Source organism: Aethalodelphis obliquidens, unplaced genomic scaffold (genome assembly GCF_003676395.1).
Source record: "Aethalodelphis obliquidens isolate GAN/ISIS:26980383/991018 unplaced genomic scaffold, ASM367639v1 scaffold28, whole genome shotgun sequence".
Classification (NCBI taxonomy): Eukaryota; Metazoa; Chordata; class Mammalia; order Artiodactyla; family Delphinidae; genus Aethalodelphis; species Aethalodelphis obliquidens.
The window spans coordinates 15,174,941-15,198,969 of record NW_020837972.1 but is presented as its reverse complement, the minus strand read 5'-3'; the positions used below and the strand labels follow the sequence as shown (position 1 = coordinate 15,198,969).

Sequence of the window (24,029 nt, the reverse complement as noted above, 5' to 3'; positions counted from 1 at the left end):
CATTTCCTTCAGGGCTCTGCTCAAATGTCACCTCCCTGACCAGGCTGCCTCAATTAGCACACTGCCCCCAAGCACACACCTCAGGCCACTCTCTCCCCCAACCCTGCTGTTTTTGTTCTCAGCCCCCTTACAGCCGTTGGTTTATTTGTCCATTGTCCATCTCTCCCCTCTAGAATGTCAACCCCAGGAAGGCAGGAATTTCCTCTTATTTACTGCTGTATCTCCAGGGCCCAGAAACTTCCCTAAGTAGATGCTCAGGAAGTATCTAGCAACCGAAGAAATGTATCTGACACATAGCAGGTGCTCAGTGAAAAGGTACTAATGAATAAATGGCTGAATTACAGACTGTATTAGTTTTTTCCTGCTGCTGTAACAAATGACCACTAACTTAGGTGCTTAAAACAAGCAACATTTCTTGAGCACCTACTATGTGAAAGGCCTTGGGAGAAAGGGGTTGCTGAGGAATGAAAGCTAGATGCTCCCAGACCCCTGTGACTGTCAGGTTCTCTGAGAAACCTCCTCCCAACATTTCAAAGATTTGCTGTCATTTCTGTCTCTTTCACTTTGTATTTGTAAGAGCAGCTAGTGACGTTTAGCTGATGCATCAACTAATACAGTTGGACAAAGTAAGCAGGAAGCCCTCGGATATGTCAGCTACCCCAGCTGAGCATTTTACTTATGCGTAACTTGGCAGAATCTTCCAGTCCTCTGAATGCTAATATTTTTTTTTCTACCTAACTCAATCCCCAGCAATGTAGCTCAGACCTCCGTGGATTTCTCCCAGATGGGGGAGTTGGGAAGAAATGAGTTTACCCACGTGCCGTAAAGTCTAGGAATTCTGTGGGGAGGAAATAAAGAATGGAATATGCCTGGGGAAGTAAGTGATCATCGTTGCTATGTACTCTTCAGAGCAGGGACCATACTCAACTCACCGCCCTGTTCCTCAGTAGTTGGAGAGGATGAACATACAGGAGGATCAGAGCCCAGCACCTGCTGCTTTGTCTTATGAAGCACGCTTGTCTTCCTGGACGACTGGTGAAATGGGTGCAGCAGGAGGGAAGTAGGTTAGGCTTAAGTAAGAACTTCCTTCCTATGAGACTTGGAGTCTAGCAGCTCCTTAGTCCTGCCTTTCTCACAGTTGGTATCCAGCCAGTTGCCATGTATTATGGGTTGAATTGTGTGCCCCAAAAGATATTTTGAAGTCCTAACCCCTGGTACCTGTGAATGTGACCTTATTTGGAAATAGAGTCTTTGCAGATGTGATGATGATAAGGGACGGTCCTTAGGGTGAGACCCTAATCCACCATGACTGGTGTCCTTATAAAAAGAGGAGAGAGATACACAGAGAAGAGGGCCAAGTGATGACAGAGGCAGAGATTGAAGTGATGCCACCACAAGCTGAGAAATGCCAAGGATTGCTAGGAGAAAGCGTGGGACAGATCAAGATAGCACAGCTCTGCCAGTACCTTGATTTTGGACTTTGAACCTCCAGAGTACACATGATGTATTAGTTTTCAGAGGCTGCCATGCCAAATTTCCATAAACTGGATGGTTTAAAACAATGGAAATTTATCCTCTCGGTTTTGGAGGCCAGAAGCCCAAAAGTCAAGGTGTTGGCAGTGTTGGTTCCTTGTGGAGGCGCACTGGTGGTGGCCGGCCATCGTTGGCATTTCTTGGCTTGTAGACACATCATTTCAATCTCTGCCTCTGTCTTCACGGGGCCTTCCCTGTGTATTGTCTCTCTGTGTCCTCCCCTCTTATTGTAAAGACACCAATCATTGGGATTAGTCAACCCTAATCCAGTCGACCTCATCTTAACTTGATTTCATCTGCAAAGACCCTGTTTCTAAATAAGGTCAGTTTCACAAGTTCTGGATGGACATGAATTTGGGGAAATGCTATTCAGCCTAGAACACCACACCCCATCAGTTCTTCCTATCTACCTCTTGTGTCTGAGCACTTCCCCCCAACTCCTCCTGCCACTGCCCTGATCCCAGCATCACTGCCTGGACTATTGCAGTAGCCCCTGTCTGGCTCCCTCTACAGCCCATTTTTCTTGCAGCAGCTTGGATGAGCCTTTGAAAAATGCGAATTAGAACATATCACTTCCTAATGCTCTTAAGATAAGTCCTTTCCCCATCCATATTATCTGACTGGGATGTCAGCTACACATAGACAGGGACACTACTGTGCCCCCCACAGGTAGATGCTCAACAAACTCTTGCTGAGTGAAGCAGGTGCATGGACTCATAGGTCCCCCTGTGAGCTCTGCCCACTTTAGATTCACCACTGTGGAATGTACCAGTACCTCAACATGGGCTCCACACCCACAGACTCCAGAGTCTAGCTGCAGCTCCACAGGAGAGGCACTGTGACTATCCCCACTTTACAGACCAGGAAACTGAGGCTCTGAGAGGCAAAAGAGTAATCACATATTGGTTTGGGTCCTCTGGAAGCATTCACATGCAAAGATGGCACCGGATGTGCAAGAGATTTATTGGGGAAGATGCCTGTGAAGGATGAAAGAGAGGGAGAGGAGGAGACCAGGAGAGCCTTCACTTGGTGATGCTGGTCTAACACCTGGGAAGGGAGAGAGGGAAGGAAGGAGGGTTGGTAGGAGGAACCTCAAACTGCAGTGCAGCTCTGAAAAAGTCTCAGCCAAGCTAAAACTAACAGGAGCCCCAAAGCAGGATGCAATAGTCTGCTCAGGCTGCTATAAGAAAACACCACAAACTAGGTGGCTTAAACAACAGAATTTTCTCTCTTACAGTTCTGGAGGCTGGGAAGTCCAAGATCAAGGTACCAGCAGGGTTGGTTTCTGGTGAGAGCTCTTTTCCTGGCTTGTAGATGGCTGCCTTCTTACTGTGTCCCCACATGGCCTTTCCTTTCTGCACGTGCAGAGGGAGAAAGCTCTAGTGTCTCTTCCTCTTCTTGTAAGGACACCAGTCCTATCAGATTGGGCCCCACTCTTAATGACCTCATTTAACCGTAATTACTTCCTTAAAGCCCTGTCTCCAGATACAGTTGCATCAGGGGTTAAGGCTTCAACATATGGGTTTGGGGGAAAACATTTTAGTCTATGATACTAGGTTGCCTTTTCCAGCATCGGCAGGAGTGGTCCAGCCCTACTGTCTCTGTCTTGCTCGGTCATTGGCTGGGAGCAGGCCTGGGGAAACCTGACCTCCGAACCAACACTGCAGTGTATCCGAAGGTGCAGCGCCTGGAGACTGTCACCAACTCCTCGCAGGACGTTCTTCTTGAAGGGAGAGCTGGGTGGCACATCCCACACTGCCACAAGTCATAAGGATAAGGGTAATGCTCACTTAGACTCTGTTAGGTGCCAGGCACTGTCGCAGGGGCTCAGCGTGCTCATGGAGTCCCTGCACAGCCCTCTACAGTAGGTCCTGTTGTTATCCCTGTTTTACTGAGGAGGAAACTGAGGCTCAGGTGACCTAAGTGACTTTCCCTAAAGTTGTCACAGCCAGGATTTGACCATCAGCCTCCCAACCTGTCCCTCTCCCCCTTTATCTGAGAGTGGCTTTGGGAATTTGGAGGATTCACAATGTTCAAACCTCAAGTGTCAAGTTCAGCTATGAAGGCGTTTAATAATCACCCTCCCTGAGCATCCCGGCGCCAAGGAATAGGCCCAGGGCCAAAAGCACTCACTTTGGCAGGACCACACCCCTATCTGGTGATAACCAATGTTGATTGAGTGTGTGCCTCAGGAATACTTGTGATAGAAATTTGGAGCCCAGAAAAGTCTGATGCTTTGTCCAAGGTCACACAGCAAGCCTGTGGCAAGGCCAAGAACAGCGCCCTCATTCTCTTTGCTTCTGGCCTAGTAATCCCCCATGCCCTGCCTCAAGGCAGCTTAGCCCACTACAAAGAGTCACCAGGCACTCCGGGTTCAAATCCCACCCCTGCCACTTCTGAGCTCGGCGACCTTGGGCACATGGAATCTCCTCTCTGGGCCTTCATTTCCTTGCCTGGAAAATGGAAATAGCAGCATCTACCTTATTGGGCCTCACCTTGGGGAAGTGATTTCACTCCCCCATGCCTCAGTTTGCCCATCTATAGAATGGGAACACAACAGCCCTACTAACAGTGTTGTGGTGAAGACTGTATGAATTCTAATCAATTTAAAGTGCTCCGGCTGTTAGGGTTTGGCCACAGCCTGACGTCGGCTGAGTCATCTGAACCTTCCCCGACTTCCTGTCTCAAATTGAGGATCGAGGAGGAAGCACAGTGTGGGAAGAAGAGGCCGAGGCCCAAGGCCCCATCTTGGCCCTATCACCAACTCACTGGCAGACTTCAGGGAAGTCACGGGACCCCATTTTTCCCCAACTGTGCACTGGGGTAGGGGTGTTGGACACTTGACAAATTGTCCCTCCTCAGTGTGACTTTCTAAGCTGGAGCCTTTGAGTCCCTGAGTGGAGCTCAACGCAGGATTACTGGATTCTGAGTCTCCCAGGCACTGATGAGAGTATATGAGGCCTTACCCTGTCCTGAGTCTCCGTGGAGTTTTGCCATGTAGACCGCAGCTCCTAGAACGTCACGGGACGGTGTGCTGCCCCCTCTCAGGGTGGTAACAGCAGCCAACACTTATCAAGCCCTACTGTGCACCCAGCACTGTGCAAATCTCTATACACATTCTCTCATTCAGTCCTTGCAGCCCCATTTTACAGATAAGAAAATGGAGGCTTGGAGAGGTTAACTGTCCAAAGGTCACATGGCCAGTTTAGAGCTGGAGCTGACACCAGCAGTCCTTAAATCATGCTGCCTCTCTCAGTAATCTTTTTCAGTCTTCCCAGTAGTAACTTCTGAGAAGTAGAAACTGTAATATTTTCTGACTTTTTAAGTGGGGAAACTGAGTCTTGAGACCAGCGCTGGACTTCATGTTCTGAGAGTTTAACCACTGTGTTCTACCCTGTACTGGCAAATGAAGGCAAAGAGAGCCTTGGAACCCGCTGACCCCGTACTGAGTGTCCACTCGCCACCCACCTCCTCCAGTCTGTCCAGGAGGCCACCTGCGGTCAGCTTCCCCTGGACAAAGAGGCCGAGGCAGCAAGGGGACCGCAGTGCCTCCATGCACAACGAATGACAATTTCTGATCCCTGGGAATGGGGTGAATGACTTCCTTTTTCACCCGAGCGTCATCTTTTGGCTTGGACAGGCTCCTAGCCAGCCGGCCCCTGAGCCATGAGCTGGATCTTTCCCTCCTCCCTGGAACCAGAGCTGAGCCCTCTGCAGCCCTCAGCTGCAGCCTCCCGTGTTTATCTAACCTCCCTGACCCCGGCAAGCGCTTGTCGCCTTTTTCTTCCTTTCTCAAAAACCAGGACACAATAGGAAGCGTTTCCCTTAACTTATTAAAAAATCCAGACTTGTAAATTAATTTGTCCGTGTTGTACAAAGGCAGTGCAGATGGACTCATTAGCATGCACACAACAAATAATTATAGATGAATTTTTAGCTGGCCTGCCTAATGCGCTTGCTGGGTTAATTATGTCAATGTATAATTACATCAGCCCGGGGAGACATAATGGCATACCCTGCTGAGCAGCCCCTGCCTAATGACGGGGCATGGGGGAGTGCTGACAGAGGAAAGCCAGCAGCAGCGTTCCTGTGCACCTGCTTACCTCGACACAAACACCCATTGTCTGAGCCTCCCACCACCTAAACAAACAGGCGGGAGAAGAGGGATAAAATGCAGAGGTGGCCTTGTTCCAGCCGGACCTGAAGGTCCCCAAGTATAGGCTCTGCCCCGTTTCTTCCACCAGAAGATATTTATTGGGTTGGACTGTGGGTCAGGCTTCATTCACCCCACAAGGGGTCCAGTGGAGGAGCAAGAACAGATGCAGTCCCAGCCCTGCCTTGTTGTGGAGTTTGCAGTCCAGCGGGTATTAATTAGGTGCACTTGCAAATCAATGAAAATTGGAAGTACAGTGAGTGCTGTGAAGGAAAGGTGCAGGCAGCTGGGAGAGCTCATACTAGAAGACCGACTGGTCAAGGAAGGCTTCCTGGAAGAATTGGCATTTGAGTTGCTAAGATGAATAAGCATTAACTAGCTGAAAGGGATAGGGGAGGGCAGGGTGTTCCTGGCAGAGGCTCCCTCCCGTACAACGTCTCTGGGGTGCGTTTGAGGGACTGAGAGAAGAAGGTCAGTGTGGCTTGCACTCAGAAGGGCAGGAATAATAGTGAGGGCTTCCATTTGTCCTGAGCTGACCAAGTGCCAGGCACCGTGTTGAGCACTTTACATGAATCTTCATCACAGGCTCACGAGGTCGGTACTTTTATTGTGAGGCACAGAGAGGTAGTGCCATTTACCAAGGTCACACAGCAATCCTAAGAAGCAAGTATAGATTAGACCAGGACCAGGGACATCTGACTCCAGGGTCCACACCAGCAGAGAGCAATGGCCAAGCAGATGCTGGTGGGAGATCCCAAAGGAGGGACCAGGAAGAGAGAGGGCTCTGGGGCATTAGAAAAAATGTGGACCAGACCAGCCCCCTTGGTCTGAAGCGAGGAGGCCCTGGCTTTCTTGGGACCCCACGAACACCTACCTACCTGCAGCTACTGGGGTCGAAATATCCACACCACTGAGACAGGAAGTCTTTGTGGCATCAGAGAAAGAGACCCAGACTTGAGTCTCTCCTCTGCTCTTCAGCAAGTCACCTGGCTTCTCTGAGCAGTTTCCTCATATGTGAAAACAAGTTAGATCCAGGCCAGCCTCCAGGGGATGCTGGGTGCATCGTGGGAACCTATTCCCAGGGACTGGCTTTGTAACATGGAAGATGCTACACCAAACCTCCTGCCCCAGGTGGGTAGTTGCTGGAAGAAGAGGTGTTGGATTCTAGATCTGAAGGAAGAGGAAGTGCTTGCTAGGTGACGGGGTGGGAGGGGGGACAGAATTGCAGGTGGAAGGACCTGGAGTCCTCAATTTAGCTATTGGGAAATACGGAGACATCTTATATCCAGGTGTATATCTCGCCCCCAGAAAAACTACTATTTAATCGGCCACAAGTGTCACAAATGGTGGTGTGTTGGCCCAGATCCATTGAAAAGCACCCCAAGGGTTATATGTGCAAAGATGCTATTACGGAACCTCGGGTGAAGGAAAATAGGGAGGGAGCTAGGAGAGGTGGGGAACTGGGTGAAAGCATCCAGACCACATTATAGCCTAAGGAAGGACGCACTGGGGAAGGCCACGGGCCGGTCCTCAGCCCTCAGAGCAGTTTTGTGTCCCCCAGAAGCAGGTCTACCTCTATCCTTGGTGCCTGCAGGCCTTGTCTGGGAAGTCCCATGAGAAGGCTAGGTTTGAACTGATGGATTTCAGAGTGTGCCTGCTAGGGTCCTTGCTAAGTGATGTTCCCTGTGGTCGTTGGTGTGCAGGACACAATCTCATGGCCACCACAGATGGCATATAGAATCAGGAAAATGAAGTTATTATGATAATTATTATTCCCAGCTGGGCAGGACAGCCACACCCATGGGGATGGCACCTGCTCTCCAGAGAAAGTCCACGTTGCTCCCCTAAGCCACCAGAGCGATTCCAGATGGCTCCTATGGATGGTTCTTCCCACCCAAGCTCCCTGGCCCTGTGGCCTCAGCCGGGGCACCCCCTGGCCCCCAGGGCTCCCACCACCCCTGTCCTCCTCTCTCTGTGCAGACCCCGTGCCTGTGTTTGAGGCTTCACGCAGCCCAGACGACAGACTGCAGTCCCCCAGCTTCGACCCCAGCGGGCAGCCGCGGCGAGAGCTCCACAGTTCGTGGAAGAGACACCCTGAGCTCCTCGGCCCCAAAGGTACTGATAAGGTTTTCACAGGATGTCCATAATAAACAAGTGGGCTGTGGATCTTTGGCAGCCAAACTCGGCCACCCTTGTGGGGGAAGGAGGGCAGGGAACTCAACTCTATCATAATTTTAGATGTGGGATGGGTTAAGGTGCACTTCTGCTGAGACAGACCAACCCCAAATCTCAGAGGCTTAATATATTTGAAGGGAGGGGAAGTTGCAGGGGACACTCCATGCAGTCATTCAGGGACCCAGGCTGTGGTAGTCCTGTCATCGTCAATTCTCGACATCCAGAGTCACAGTGAATGTTGACACCCAGCCAACAGGCAGAGAAAGAATGTGGAGGATCACACTGAGGTTGTGGGAGTGGCGCACATCACTTTGGCCACATCCCTGCTGCAAAGGAGGCTGGAAAATGTAGTCTGGCTGTGTGCCCAGGAGGAGAGGGAAATAGGATGTAGTGAACACAGCACTGTCTCAGCCCCAAACGAGACAAGTTAAGAAACTAGCAAAGCTAAAAATAATAGTGTTTGGGTGTACATATGTTGTGATAAAAATGTTTGAAAGCAAGAGAATGGTGAACAAAATTCAGCATGGTGGTTACCTTTGGAAGGTGAGGTAGGAGGTTACCATAGGGAGGAGCAAATAGCAGGTGAAAGCCATTGGTAACCGTCCAAGTTTTGGATGTTCATTGACCTGCAGGCACTGTCGTAGGCACTGGGGACACAGCCAGGAACAAAACAGACAAAAATCTCTGCTCTCATCATGCTGACCTTCTAGAGGGAGGGACTGAGTGTCAATAAATGTTAGTAAAATATATAGTATGTCAGTTGGTGAGAAAGACTTTGGGGAAAAAATTGAGTAGAGAATTGGGGGAGTCAGGTGAAGGGATTCTTGTTTAATGAACGAATGAGTAGGATTTACCTCAGAGGTCAGCAAGCTTTTTCTGAAAAGGGCCAGAAAGCAATTATCGCAGGTATTGCAGGTCATGTAGTTTCTGTCACAACTACTTAACTCTGGGTGAAAGCAGCCATAGATAGTATGTAAATGAGTAGGCATGGCTTTGTTTCAATAATACTTTATTGACAAAACAGGTAGTGGGCCAGATTTGGCACGTAGTGAAGATAAAATGGGCTGAGGCCTGTCAAATGAAAGCATGACACAAAGTCTCTTCTCAGGAAACAACCACTCTCTCACAGTCCCCCATTTCACAACCTCCTCCCTTCCCCCTCCCCACATTACATAGAGAGCACCTGATGTAAGCCTGGCCCTAGGCAGGGTCTTCTGGGGAAGATTTACAGTGACTAAAATAACAGCACTTTGCCAACTCTGGTCCTGCACCTGGAATACGATTCCAACCACACCGCCAAGCCAGGACTTGGCAGTTCTTCAGCCCCTGCTCATATGTACACACCTCTGTGAAGCCTCTGAGGTTCCCCAGCAAAATTGTCACTCCTTCCTCTGAGGTCCCTCTGAGGTTCAAACTTCCTTCTGTAAGAATAATAGTAGTTGTGGAAATTGCCTCTTGAGAGCATTTGCTCTGTGCAGTGTGCCTTTCACACAGCATCTCACTGTCTCCTGGCATCAATCTTCTGAAGTGTCATTGGCCTCATTTTACAGATGAGGAAACTGAGTCACAGAAGCCGCAGGTGGCCAAGTGGGGAATCAGAACAGAAGTTTTTGACCTTGGTCCTGGGCTGTGTTTCTCCTTGAGGACACTTGTTATTCTGCATCATGATGGTCAAAACTTGCCTTTTTGTTCACTGTTGTGGCCTAGGCACCTGGAACGTACCCAGTACGTGTGTGCACGTGTGTGTGTGCGTGCATGTGTGTATTATAAGCTGACTGCTGTACTAGCCTCTAGAGTAGAGGGGCTCACTCTACAAACCGCCCACCTCTACACTCACCCTCCTGTGCCAGGATCACAGTAGAAACTTAAAAACTAGGACAGGATTTAACTGAGTCACTTGGACCCAAGGTTGGGAGAACAAATTTTGGAACTCTTGAGCCACTCACCCTCAATGGCTGGCCCCCGAGCAACTCTCTCTCCATAAGTTCAGTGCCAAAGGCACACACTGATCCCCAAATGAACTGCCACAGGGCCTGTAAAGATGGATCTGATGTGGGCCCTGCCCCAGGGCATCTGCAGGTAAGGGGCGATGACTGAGCATCTGAACGTGTGCCATCAATTTTGGGGAAGGGAAAACAGTGTGGTGGCTCCTCAGTAAGTTAAATCTGGAGTTACCCTGTGACCCAACCATTCCATTCCTAGGGACATACCCTAAAGAATTGAAAACAGGTGCTCAAACAAAACTTGTACACAAATGTTTATAGCAGCACTGTTCACAGTAGCCAAATCGTGGGAATAATCCAAATGTCCATTAATGGATGAAAGGGAAAAAACAAAATATGGCATAACCATGAAATGGAATATTATTCGGCCATAAAAAAGAATGAAGTACTGACACATGGTCCAACCTTGATGAACCTCAAAAACATGCTAAGTGAAAGAATCAAGTCACAAAAGGATAGGTGTTATGATTCCAGTGCTGAGATATCCAAAATACACAAATCCGTAGCAACAGAAAGCAGAACAGGGGTTGCCGGGGGCTAGGGAAGGGAGTGGGGAGTGACTGCTTAATGGGGACAGGTTTCCTTTTGGGGTGATGCCAGTGTTCTGGAATTACTGATAATGGTTGCACAGTATTTTGACTATACTACGTATCACTAAATTGTGCACCTTAAAATGGTTAAAATGGTGAATTTTATGTTATGTATATTTTACCATGATTTTTCTTAATCATACAGAAGGCCAAGGAGGCAGGAACAGGTCTGAGAGGGCAAAGGAAGCCTCTGGGTGTGCTGTCTGAGGCCGGCACGATGGAGTTTGACTTTCTTGTGCAGGCACTCTCCGAGGCTCAACCCAGCTGATCGCAGTGACAACAGGTCCTGACAGCTGCGCTCTCTCCAACGCTGAGTTTGGGAAATTGATTCTTCTCCCAGCACTGTTGATCGATCTGGTTTGCAGAAAGCAGCTCTGGCTGTCACGCCACTCTCAGCAATGGGCGGTTTTCCCTCTTTTTCTCCCTCCAGAACAGAGAGAGGGGACGTCGCCAGCTGCGCCCACGCTGACTGAGGGGAGCCGCCTCCCAGGCATTCCCAGCAAAGCCCTCCTGACAGAAACTTTGCTGCAGAGAAATGAGGCAGAGAAACAAAAGTGAGTGGGGGAAGGACAGGCAGGCTCCCGCTGCTCCACCTGTCTGGGAGGGGGGACCTGGAAAGTCACCCCTGCCCAGGACCCTTTGGGAATCCAGATGCAGGTTGGAGATGGGGATGCAGGTCTGGGTTCAAGCCACACGTCAGCAGCTCAGTGGCCAGCCCTGGGCAGGTCACATCACCTCACTGAGCCTGTTTCCCCATCTAGAAAATGGGGCTAATGGTGGTATATTAGCCAGGGTCCCCCAGAGGAACAACCAGTAGAATTTTTTTTTTAATTAAGAGTTGTATTTTGGGACTTCCCTGGTGGTCCAGTGGTTAAGATTCCACGTTCCCAATGCAGGAAACCTGGGTTCAATCTCTGGTCAGGAAACTAGATCCCACATGCCGCAACTAAGAGCCCACGTGCCGCAGCAAAGACCCAACATAGCCAAATAAATAAATATTAAAAAAAAAAAAAAAGAGTTGTATTTCAAAAACTTAACTCACACGATTGAGGCTGGCCAGTCTGAATTGGTCGAGCCGGCCAGCAGGCTGGAAACTGTCAGGTGGGCCTAAGTGCTGCCATCTTGAGGCAGAATTTCTTCTTCCTCAGTTTTGTTCTTAAGACCTTCAACTGACTGAATGAAGCCCACCTGTGTTATTGCGAATATTTTCCTTTAGTTAACATCAACTGATTGTAGATGTTAACCCCATCTACAGAATGCCTTCACAGCCGTACATGTATTCGTGTATGACTGAATAACTGGGTACTATGGCCCAGCCAAATGGACGTATTAACACCGACTGTCACAGGCAGTGTCAACTCCTAGTCTGCCATAAGAATGAAATGAAATGACACCTGTACATGCTTAGCTCAGTGCTCACAGGGAGAAGCACATGTCAGTAAATGTTTGCCTTTACGATTGGTGCAGTGGTGATAAAATATGCATTCTTAGGGCCTTTCTAGGACAATTTTATGATGATTGTTACATTTATCCTTTCTGTCATTCACTTATTTTTTCATTCCACATATTTATGCAGCCACCTACTGTGTGCCAGCCACTGTTCTAGGCAACAGCGGTGAACAAAATGGACAAAACTCTCTGCCCTCCTGGAGTTTACTTTCTAGTGAGGAAAACACAAACAAAAACGATAAATAAGTGGTGTGCTACATGATATGCATTGTGACGACAGATAAAGCAGAAGAGGAAGAGGATAAGATGGGGGCTGAAGTTTTTTGGTTTTTTAATTTATTTATTTTATTTATTTTTGGCTGCGTTGGGTCTTTGTTGCTGCGCGCAGGCTTTCTCTAGTTGCGGAGAGTGGGGGCTACTCTTTGTTGCGGTGCGGGGGCTTCTCTTGTTGCGGAACACGGGCTCTAGGCGTGCAGGCTTCAGTAGTTGTGGCACACAGCCTCAGCAGTTGTGGCGCACAGGCTTAGTTGCTCCGCAGCATGTGGGATCTTCCCGGACCAGGGCTCGAACCCATGTACCCTGCATTGGCAGGAGGATTCTTAACCACTGCGCCACCAGGGAAGTCCCCGGGGGCTGAAGTTTTAAATAGAGTGTTGGAGGAGGCCTCACTGAGAAGGTGAGCAAAGCCGTAAGGAGGTGAGGGAGCCTTGCAGGTATATAGGGACAGAGGGAACAATCAGTGCAAAGGCCCTGAGGTAGGAACGTGCCTGATGTGTGAGGGGAGTGTGGCTGGAATGGAGTGAGCGAGGGGGAGGGGGCAGGATAAGATCAAGGTAAACAGGGCTCCTTCCCTAGAGTCACTGAGCCAGCCAAGGTAAGGCTCAGGCTTTGCATAAACCCTCCCCCAGCATAGCTAGGGGTCCTCCTTCTCCGCTGGGATGCTTGCATCACACCCAAGTTAGACCACAGTGGGCTGGGGGGGCTTCCCAAACTCCTGCCACAGAAAAGGGAAAAAAAGTGCCTCTCAAGGGGACAATAATAGTTACCAGTGATACTGAGGGAACTCTGGGTGCTGGGCACCACGTTGAACGTGCTTCACAACACTCTCTGAGGCAGACTCCATCAGAAACCCATTTTATACATGAGGAAATTGAGGCCCAGAGAGGCAAGGTCACTGGCTGCTACAGAACCTTAACTGGGCACCAGCTCTAATGGAGGCCACACAGTCAGCAAAACCGCAGGGCAGCCAAGTGCCTGACTGTCATGTTTAAGGACTCATTAAAAAGACGGAGGTGCAGATTGTACAGGGAGTGGGAGTGGGGACAGGAAGCCAGGATGGGCCGGTCCACACACCAGGTCTTTTCACAGGGGCCTTCAGGAAGTACAGGCCTTCACTTTGGCAGCCAGACTGGGGGAAGCCGAGGAGAAGATCAAGGTCCTACATTCAGGTGTGTATCTGGCACATGTCCCCTGCCCTCGTGCAGCGCCCCAGCCAGTCAGACCAGGAGGCCCAGGGGGAGTGGGAGGGGGCAGCGACACTGAACACAGGGTCAGGGGTTCTAGAATCAGGACGGCAAGAAAGGAGTTTGGGAAGGGAGAGGAAAGACCTACATTACCCAGCAGGGATCAGAGCCCCAGTCCTGGGGGTTGTACTACTGTGGAGAGAGGGTTTGAGATAGAATTCAATCCGGGGTGGCAAATGCAGTGCCTACAGGGGCCGGGCATGCAGCCAAGCTGGCTGGATTAGGATATGCAATAGGGAAGGGTGAGGTGTGGGTCAAACTGGAGAACCCAGGCTGATCTAAAGAGGTGGCCACTGCTGAGCCCCAGCCAGGCACTGCCCAGTATAGCCAGTCCCTTCCATTTTGCTAGAGAAATCAGAAATCTGGAACTTTATGAGAAATCCCTCATTTGTTGTAATATACATGTATCTGTTGACTTGGTTGCCCCTCCCGTCCCCTCACTTCCAGGGCTGGGCCTCAGGGTAGGTGAGCTCATGCACGGACGACCCCACCCAGGTCCTGGAGTGACCTTAAAGGTGTTAGGGGGCTCATACGCCAGGTCCCAGGACAGACTGCCCCCTCCACTTACCTGGGTCCCCTGAGCTTCATAGACTCATAGAGAATCATGTCATCTGCCCTCCCCACCCTGGCTATGCCACAGCCCTCCCTCCAGATAGAAGCCCTTCTAGGGGCAGGAAACTCGCTGCTTGTCACCAGTTCTGAGAGAAAAATCTTTCCTCGCTACTCCAAGCTTCATTCTGCCTTCCGGGCCCCAGAGAAGAGGAGCAGGTTCCACTTCCCTGGGGGTGGAGGGCCTTACTCCGGCACTTTAATTTTTCCCAGCGTTGAAGGCCACGCAGACAGAGCTGCTGGAGCTGCGGCGGAAATACGATGAGGAGGCGGCATCCAAGTAAGTGAATGCCATGCTGAGGTGTGCCTCCTGCCTCTGACCCTCCCAGACACGCCTCCTCCCTCTGACCCTCCCAGACATGCCTCCTCCCTCTGACCTTCACAGACACGCCTCCTCCCTCTTACCCTCCCAGACATGCCTCCTGCCTCTGACCCTCCCAGACACGCCTCCTCCCTGTGACCCTCCCAGACATGCCTCCTCCCTCTGACCTTCACAGACACACCGCCTCCCTCTGACCTTCACAGACACGCCTCCTCCCTCTGACCCTCACAGACATGCTGCCTCCCTCTGACCTTCCCAGACACGCCTCCTCTCTCTGACCTTCACAGACATGCCTCCTCCCTCTGACCCTCCCAGACACGCCTCCTTCCTCTGACACTCCCAGACACGCCTCCTCCCTCTGACCGTCCCAGACACGCCTCCTCCCTCTGACCTTCACAGACAGGCCTCCTACCTCTGACCTTCCCAGACACGCCTCCTGCCTCTGACCCTCCGAGACACGCCTCCTCCCTCTGACCCTCCCAGACACGCCTCCTGCCTCTGACCTTCCGAGACACGCCTCCTCCCTGTGACCCTCCCAGACACGCCTCCTCCCTCTGACCTTCCCAGATACGCCTCCTGCCTCTCACACTCTAGACATGCCTCCTCTTTCTGATATTCTCCCTCGGATTCTACCTGAGACACCCATTTAATTAAGTACTCTCTGCTCCACACTCGCATAGTCTCACAGCTGTTCAGCATTTATTTGTGGTGCCATCCATGTAGCACAAGCTATAAAGGACATTCTGGGTTTCCAGCTAAGCGGACTCTGCTAGTCATGGGCCTCTGCCTTGCCCCAGCCTCCAGGGGCTGTCCCCACTCCCCAGCTTCACAGTCCAACCCTTAGGGCCAAGTGTCATTAACTTAAATTACTCTGGACTCAACATTTCTTCAGGCTTTAAGATATAACTTAATCCACAAACACTTATTTAGCACCTACCGTTTACCCAGTGCTATGCTGGGTCCCTGGAGGAAACACCAGAACATGGGCCTGTCCTCAGTCAAGGAGAGGAGACAGACACTAGCTGATGTACAGGAATAAAGTCTTTCATTCACAGACACTGTTGAGCACTTACTGTATGCCTGACACTGTTGTGGCCACATGGTAAATGCCATGAAGGGAAAAAACAGGAGCAGCAAGAGAGAATAACATGGAGGGGTGTGTCCTATTATCCAGGTAGTCAGGGAGGACTTCCCTGAGGAGATGACCTTCAGAATGAGATCTCAAAGATGGGAAGGAGATGGCCACATGAAGAATGCTTGGAAAGGTGCTCTGGGCAGTGGGAACAGCTTATGCAAAGAAGGCCTTGAACTGGAACATGCGTGTAGCACATGTGTGGCGTTCAGTCACCAAACGCTCCCTGCAGGCCCCTTGTGGCCCCACCCCTTGCTAGGCAAAGGGGCAGCCGAGGTGGATGAGGCCTGTCCCGATCCTTTAGGTGCTGTCAACCTAAGGGGGTGGTGAGGCAGCAAAATAAATGAGGGTAGTTGAGGGAGGCCTCCTAGGAGAACACTCTGCAGCTGGGTTTAAAGCTCAGGCCCTGTTCTCTTGAGGAAGGCATCTAGGTGGAAGGCATAGCAGAGGCAAAGGCTGGAAGGTGTAGCTCTGTGGCACCTTCAGAGAGTGGACCCCTGGGGGAGATGGGAGGCCAGGCTGCCTGGAAGGGGTCCAGTGCTAAGGCCCCATTTTCATTTCCCCCCAGCCTGGATTCTTTCCCCGCCCCCCCCAGCTTGGTTTCTCTCCAGTAGGAAGGATGGAAGGCAGCCTTCTCGAGGCCTCCATTGCAACACCCTTGGGTTGGCAGGGGCTGGGGGTTTCAGGAATGGCGGGGGCACTGGTGGCTGCCAGAATCCCTTCCTCAGGGCCTCGTCTTTCTGTCTCAGGGCAGATGAAGTCGGCCTGATCATGACCAACCTGGAGAAAGCTAATCAGGTGAGGAGACGTGTGCTGGGGGCTCATTCTCCCCGGGGCGGGGGTCTCGGGCCAGGCGGAGAGGAGGGAGCTGAGCTCAATCAGTATTAATTGAACTACATGCCATGCTGAGTGCTGGGGCTGGGAGCTGTCTAGGACCCAGCCCCTGAGTTCCCAGAGGAAGGAGGGTCGGGTACAGACAGAACACTCAGAAATAGGGTGATGCAGGCAGCAAGGGTTGGGGAAGGGGCACCAGACCCAGACTCAGGGGTCAGGGAAGACATCCCACAGGAAGGGTCGTGGAGCTGAGACCTGACAAGTTAACTTGAGACTGTAGAGGGATGGATTCCAGGCACGGGACGGCCCTGGTAAAGGCCAGGAAGCAGCCTGCAGAGCATGACGAGTGCCCTTCCCCGTGGGAGGAAGGCAGAGCAGTGACCAGAGATCCCAGGCCCATCCCCAGGCTAAGCTGGGACATGGGTCTCTCTCAACCAGACTGAGTGAGGAGCTATGTTCCATAGAGCCGAGGGCGGTGACTAGGGACAAGTCCGGGGCTGCTTCTCTCCCTCCATCCCCACCTGGGGTCTCCACCAACCTCCTCACTCGATCACCAGGCAGGCACTGTGTGGACCCTAACCTTCCCTGGGGGCCCCATATCCTGGTCCCAGCCCAGGTCCTTGTAAGTCCTTCAGCCTCTCCGAGTCTCAGTTTTCACATTTATAAATGGGGTTCCCGCGTCCTGCCTTCCTCTGGCTTCAGATGTGTTGCCATCTGCAGGACAAAGTTGGGCAGGACTTTGAAAGGAGGTAAGATGTGGCCATAAGGGTCTGGTCTGGAGTCCTGCGGGCCTACTGTATCTCTCCCCGGTCCCCTGCAACACCAGCAGCCAGGGGCATGGCCAGGAGGGGTCAGCAGTGTGACAGGGCAAGTGGTCATTTCCCTGGGGGTGGTTGAGGGAGGCCTCCTAGGAGGACACTTTGCAGCTGGGTTCTGAAGCCCAGGCGCTGTTCTCTTGAGGAATGGCATTCCAGGCAGAGGGCACAGCAGAGGCAAAGGCCCGGATGCCTGGCTGTGCCAGCCTAAGGACAGGGTGCTCCCTCCTGCAGAGGAAGGTTGGAAAAAATAACGTGTTTTAGGTTAATTCTTTGAATAGGTAATCCATTTACTTAGTTCAAAACTGAAAAAGGTACATTAGGGCATAGTCAGGAAACTCCATCTCCCCTCCCTGAACTTGCCCCCAGTTCCCCTCTCCCTAGCAACCTCTGTTACAGTGTTTGGGGTCTCCTCCCAGAGATCCCTTCACAAGCCCATGAATATCTACTTTTACCCCTTTCTAAAACAAAAATGAGGGACTTCCCTGGCAGTCCAGTGGTTAAGACTCCATGCTTCCAATGCAGAGGGCCCAGGTTCAATCATGGTTGGGGAACTAAGATCCCACATGCCGTGTGACCAAAAATAAATAAATAAAAGAAAGAAATCATCACAACCTTGGTATGCATATCCTTAAGAGAATAATTAGCAACTTGAAAAAAATAATAATTATTAATACTACGTACACCTTCCTGAACCTTACTTTTTCCGTGTATGTGTCTTAGAGCTTGTTCCGTATCTGTATATAAAGCAGTTCCTTCTGTTTCACAGCTGCGTCATGTTGCACTACATGGACGCACCATCGTCTAACCCAGGGGAAGGCAAACTTTCTATAAAGGACCAGAGAGTAAATATTTTCAGCCTTGCAAGTCACTGTCACAACTATTCAACTTTGCAGTGGTAGAGTGAAGCATAGACGATATGGAAACGAATGGGCATGGCTGTGTTCCAGTAAAACTTTATTTACATAAACAGGCAGCAGGTTGCAGTTTGCCAACCTCTGGTCTAACTCATACCCTATTGATGAACGTTTATGGTATTTCCAGTATTTTACCATCATCCTCCATGCTGCAGTGAATAACCTTGTACAGATATCATTTCATACATACCCAAGCCACTGTATAGGGCAAATTCCTAGAAGTGGAACCGTTGGGTGAAAGAGCTGTGCGTTTATAATTTGGCAAATGTGACCAAACTGCCTTCCATGGGGTTGTGCCAGTACACACTCCCTCCAGCAAGGTCTGAGAGGGCCCGTTTCCCAATAGCCTCACCAGCACTGTGTGTCGTCAGACTTTTGGATCTCTGCCAATCAAGTGGGCTTAAGAGCGATCTTAGAGTAGTTTGAATAGGAAGCATTTTTAATAATGTTTATTTTTTCCTGAGTATAAAACTAAAACCTGCTCATTGTAGAGTACTGAGAAAAAAGTAAATGTCATCATATTAGTCTTTAATATCTGTATTTATTAATACTATCCTAAATGTGAACAAGAGGATTCTGGAGCAGAGCAGATCATTATTACTTGTATAGTAAAAACCATGCCAGTTTGCCCCAGTTCTTCCCCTGGGGTGACAAGACGAGAACCAGATATCCTCCTACATGCACCAGAGTTTGTGCTGTAGGCAAGGAACCACCCAAATATGAATCTGGGTGGTTGTATAGTATAGTAGAGGGACCTTCTGAGAAAAGGAGAGAAATCTACTCCCAAGTATCATGATGAACAGAAGGGCAAGGATCCTGGGTTTCTAGCATTTGGAATATAAATACTTCTCTCCAGGGGAAGATAAGACTAGTAGCTTTAAACCCAGCTTTACAACCCAGGGGGTGTCTCCACGGTCTGGGTCTCATCCCCCCTTGAAATGTCAACAGACATCTCCCAGGAGGTGAATCTTTCTGGAGTTCTCACTAGCTAATCAGTCATGTATTAACTCCAAGGCTTGTCTTTTAGCCCAGATCCCAAGTTTCAGTCACATTTGCTCAGTATGCCCTTTGTGGAAACATAAAAATGTTTTCTCTACAACCCCACACGCCCAAAACCTTTCCCAAAACAAAACTGACTCCTAACTCAAACCATTCCTGGAACAAGGCAGGATACTAATAAACAAATCAGTTAAAACATAAATCAATGAAATGTGCGCATGGAAGTGTGTGGATCTCTGTGCGCGTATAGTGGGCACAGCATCCTGATTGCTAAGGTCAATGTGTAAGTTAAACTTAATTGCTATGACCTGCATCACCAGCTGGAGGTCAAGATACAACTGCAACTCTTTTAATTTTCCATAGTTCAAGATCCCATACACCCTGTTGTTGTTAATAAAGTAAACCAGTTATTGACACATTTGTATGTGTCAGGCATCAAGGTGAGATACCTAATGAGTTGTATTTTACCAAATTACTTACTTGCAGAACAACCCTATGAGATAGTTGCTCTTATGACGCCCATTTTACAGACAGGGAAACTGAGGCCAAGGATATGAAGTTTCTTGCCCAAGGTCATACAACCAGAAAGAGAGACAAAGTACAGATTTCTCTCCAGGCCACAAGTCTACATTGTTAACATTTGGATGCTTCCTTCCGAGCTTTTTCTTAGAAATTTTTGAAGAGTTAAGATTCAGTTTAGTAAACTGTGGCATTCTGATTTTAGATGTATTTCAACACTCCTCTACAGTTTCATTGCCCCCATTTCACAAAAGGAAAACTAAGACTCAGAGAGGGGAAGTAACTTGCCCAGGGGCCTGCAACAGCTTGTGAGCCACCTCTGCAGACACCATATGGCACAGGAGCTGGGGACAAACTCTGGCCTTTTGACTAGCCAGGCCTGAAGTTTACTTGGCAGACAGAAGTGGCCTGGGAACGTGTGAAAAATTGCCAGTTCCATCAAGACAGCATCTCCCTTCCTGCCCTAGTGAAGAGGGAATGTTCTAGCTCCTCTTGGATACACACCAGGGAAACCAAGAGCCAACTCAAGGGTCCAGGACCCAGAAAGGAGGACCCCAGGCCCTCAGACCTGCCTTCCCAGCTGCTGCCTGAGACAGTGCAGGGAAGCAGTGGAGGGCCAGGGTGGGATCCAGTGTGGCCCCGCTCACCTCTTAACCACACTTGCCCCATTTTCCTTCCCAGCGAGCCGAGGCTGCCCAGCGGGAGGTGGAAAGTCTTCGGGAACAACTTGCCTCCGTCAACAGCTCCATCCGCCTGGCCTGCTGCTCTCCTCAGGGACCCAGTGGGGTAAGGATGGTGGAGGAGCCACGGGGAAAGGTTGGGAAAGGCCAGGTTTGTGGGTTTGAATATGTGGGTGACATTTTGTGGGTGGACCCTGCGCATTTGTGTGAAATTGTGCACGTGAATGGGTGTGGGTCTCTGTGTGCATACTGTGGGCATAGCATTTTAATTGCCAAGGTCAGTGTGTAGTTAAACATAATCACTGTGACTTGCTTCACCAGCTGAGGGTCAGAAACAGCACAGCTCTTTTAACTTTTCAAGCTCAAGCGTCCACATACCTTGATTCCATATACTTTGGAATTTAGTCAGGCCAAAGAGGATCATTTTAGTTGCCAGATGCCCAGCAAGAGTGGGTAGGAGGGTGAGTTTGATCAATAGAGCAGCCGTGCAGTTTTGGTGGCTGCCACCAGGTGTTGCTGTTGACCACTGGTCTCACACTGCTTGGAAGATGTGCGCGGACTGCTACAGGGATGCCCCACTGGTTCTCAGTCCCTCCCAGACAGCAGTGGAGCTGCTTACCAAGAGCTGAGGTTGACACTCATATCAGCCAAGGGTTCCTAAAATGTATCAGGCTGATTCTAATGAGGTTTCCCAACCAGCCACATGTTACAAAGAACCAATCTTTAGTCATCAACCCTGAGGTTCCTGTGTTAAGCCAGTTAGTCAGTACATCTTTCTCATTCCCCCAGGTTGGTGCCCCTTTGGGTCCTGGGGACATTTCCTGCCAAGGGATTTTTTTTTTTTTTTTTTTTTTTTTTGCGGTACGTGGGCCTCTCACTGTTGTGGCCTCTCCCGTTGCGGAGCACAGGCTCCGGACGCGCAGTCACGGTCATGGCTCACGGGCCCAGCCGCTCCGCGGCATGTGGGATCCTCCCGGACCGGGGCACGAACCCGTGTCTCCTCTGCATCGGCAGGCGGACTCCCAACCACTGCGCCACCAGGGAAGCCCCTGCCAAGGGATTTTAATCAGGCCCCCCCCCAACCTACCCTTCTGTCATGTAATAAGAGTCTTCATTGTTCCTCTCCCAGAAAGCCTGGCTTCCTTATGTAAATTGGTCCACCTTCTTTCCAGATTTCTTTCCAGATATCAAGGAATGAAATTCATGATTGCTTACATAATAACAGGTCTGCTCCAGGGTGATTTGCAGCCTCCATTCATGAACCTGAAGTGGCTGGCATAATTTTCATTTCACCTGACACCCTGATACATACACCTGTGTCTGTATCTGTCTTTCTGTTTAAATATTGGAATGAGTCTCTCTGAACGTGTTTTACTGTGTATGTGTGTCTGTTTGTGACCTTTGGGCAAATAACTGCATCCTTAACCTAACTGTGCCTCAGTTTCCTCATCTGTATAAATAGGACCTGCCTTATAGGGTTATTGAGAGGATTACATGGTGCTTGGTTTATAGTCTATGCTCAGTAAATATTTAATGCAGTGTGACTATTACTAGTGTGTTTGGGGTATGTCCAGGGTGTTTTTGCCCACGTGAGCATGTGGCCTCTGAGCACATACATGTCTGTGTGTGTGATGGTGACGCGTCTCCTTGGTGCCTATGCATTTCCGTGCGTGTGCTTCTCAGCATGAGTATCCCCACAGGTACATGTGTCAGTGTGTGTCCATAGGTGTGTGCACCTGTGCCCGTGTCCCAGGAGGCAGTGTGTATGTATCAACGTGCCTGATGTCTGCACGACATAGAGAATGAACACAAGAAAGACTGAGAGCGAGCGCGCTCATGAAGATGCCTCAGAGAGAATTTGCCAATGGTTCTTAATTAACCCCCATGGAAGCCAGCAAATGCCTGTGCTAATCAGCCATGAGGAACTTTGCTGGGTTGGGCCGGGGGGTGAGCTTTTCTGAGCACAACAGTGGTGCTCGATGCTAATTAATTTAATGTGTTAATGGCATCCGCTTCCTGTTTTAATTGGCATTTAGCTCCATAGAAGAATAGCTGGGGTTGGTAGTGGTCAGTTGTTCTTTGTTTTTTTTTCTTCGTAATGCTGCTGAGATTCATTTGTAACTGAGCTCAAGGGCAGCCTGACTTCACGTCCCCTCAAAGAGAAACCTCTTCATCTTCAACCAGGACAAAGGGGCCATTTCCTAAAACCCGGAGAAGCTGTGGGGCTTGGGGCTGGTGGCAAATTAGGATGAGGAAGGAATCACCCTAACGTGTCTCATGGCTGCAAGGTCTCAGGTCTAATCCTGTGTGTCTGTTGCTGCCGGGAGTGGGACCTGGGCCCGATTTAGAAACCCAAACCTTTGCTGTTCTCTCAGCCAGGAACATCCTATAACTACCACTTCCTCACCCAACTGACTAGTTCTTTTTTGTTCCTTTTTTTCTTTTTTTTTAAAATATTTATTTATTTTGGTTTTGGCTGTGTCAGGTCTTAGTTGCGGCATGTGAGATCTTTCATTGTGGTGTGCGGGCTCTTCGTTCTCTCTAGTTGTGGCACGCGGGCTCCAGAGCGCGTGGGCTCTGTAGTTGGCGGCATGCGGGCTCTTTTTGTTCCTTTTTAATAAATGTGTTGTTGAAGTATAACATCCACAAGGGAAAACATGCATGTCATAAGTGTACAACATTTGGAATTTTTCAAAGTGAACACAGCCCATAACCAGCATCCAGATCAACAATAAAACATTCTAGGGACTTCCCTGGTGGCACAGTGGTTAAGAATCCGCCTGCCAATGCAGGGAACATGGGTTCAAGCCCTGGTCCGGGAAGATCCCACATGCCGCAGAGCAACTAAGCCTGTGCGCCACAACTACTGAGCCTGTGCTCTAGAGCCCTTGAGCCACAACTACTGAGCCCGTGTGCCACAACTGCTGAAGCCTGTGCACCTAGAGCCTGTGCTCCACAAGAGAAGCCACCACAATGAGAAGCCCGCGCACCGCAACAGAGTAGCCCCTGCTCACCGCAACTACAGAAAGCCCGCGTGCAGCAATGAAGACCCAATGCAGCCATAAATAAATGAATGAATGAATAAATAAATAAATATTAAAAAAAAAAACAATAAAACATTCTAGCACCCGGAAGCCTCCCTCATGACCCCATCCAGGTGCCACTCCCCCTGACTTCTAACAGCACAGATGGGTTTTGCCTGTTTTGATATCTGATCTTAATAGAATCACACATACACTTTGGTGTCTGGCTTCTTTGGCTCTATGATATATCTGGCAGAGTCATCATACTGTGTTGCAAGTAAATGTAGATTATTCGTTTTTGTTGCTGTCTAGTATTCTGTTGTGTGAGTATTCCACAATCTGTCCACTTTCTGGTGGGTAGGCCTCTGGGGGGTTTCAGGTTTGGAGCTATTACAGAGAGGGCTGCTGTGAACGTTCACATCCTGTGTCTTGGTGCACAAGTGCCCACGTTTCTCCTGCATATATTCCACCAGGACTTAGGGCACCGAATTTTCACCTTTAGCAGAGGCTGCCAAGCAACTTTCCAAATCACTAACTTGTTCTTGAACTTCATCACAGTTTAGACATACCTTCCTCCAAAATACTTTCTCTGACCACTCTTTCTCCCTCCTTATTTCTTTTCAAGAAGAGAGGGAAAGACATCCAGGCAGGTGGGACCAGCCTGAGCAAAGGCTTAGAAGTGGTAAGGGGAAAGCCACAGGCCTGTAAGAGGGGCTGAGTCACCCCAGGGAGCACAGCAGCCCTGCACCCCCT

General features: G+C 49.9%; 1 protein-coding gene across 1 annotated transcript in view; it reads left to right on the top strand.

Moving 5' to 3' along the window:
- Positions 1-24,029, top strand: part of CUX2 (cut like homeobox 2) — a 200,025-nt gene that overhangs the window by 152,439 nt on the left and 23,557 nt on the right. Inside the window, exons 5-10 of the mRNA XM_027124772.1 lie at positions 7,667-7,801; positions 10,885-11,008; positions 13,272-13,351; positions 14,249-14,315; positions 16,239-16,287; positions 20,255-20,359. Coding sequence (XP_026980573.1) covers positions 7,667-7,801; positions 10,885-11,008; positions 13,272-13,351; positions 14,249-14,315; positions 16,239-16,287; positions 20,255-20,359 — 560 coding nt within the window. The remainder of the gene's footprint in view (positions 1-7,666; positions 7,802-10,884; positions 11,009-13,271; positions 13,352-14,248; positions 14,316-16,238; positions 16,288-20,254; positions 20,360-24,029) is intronic.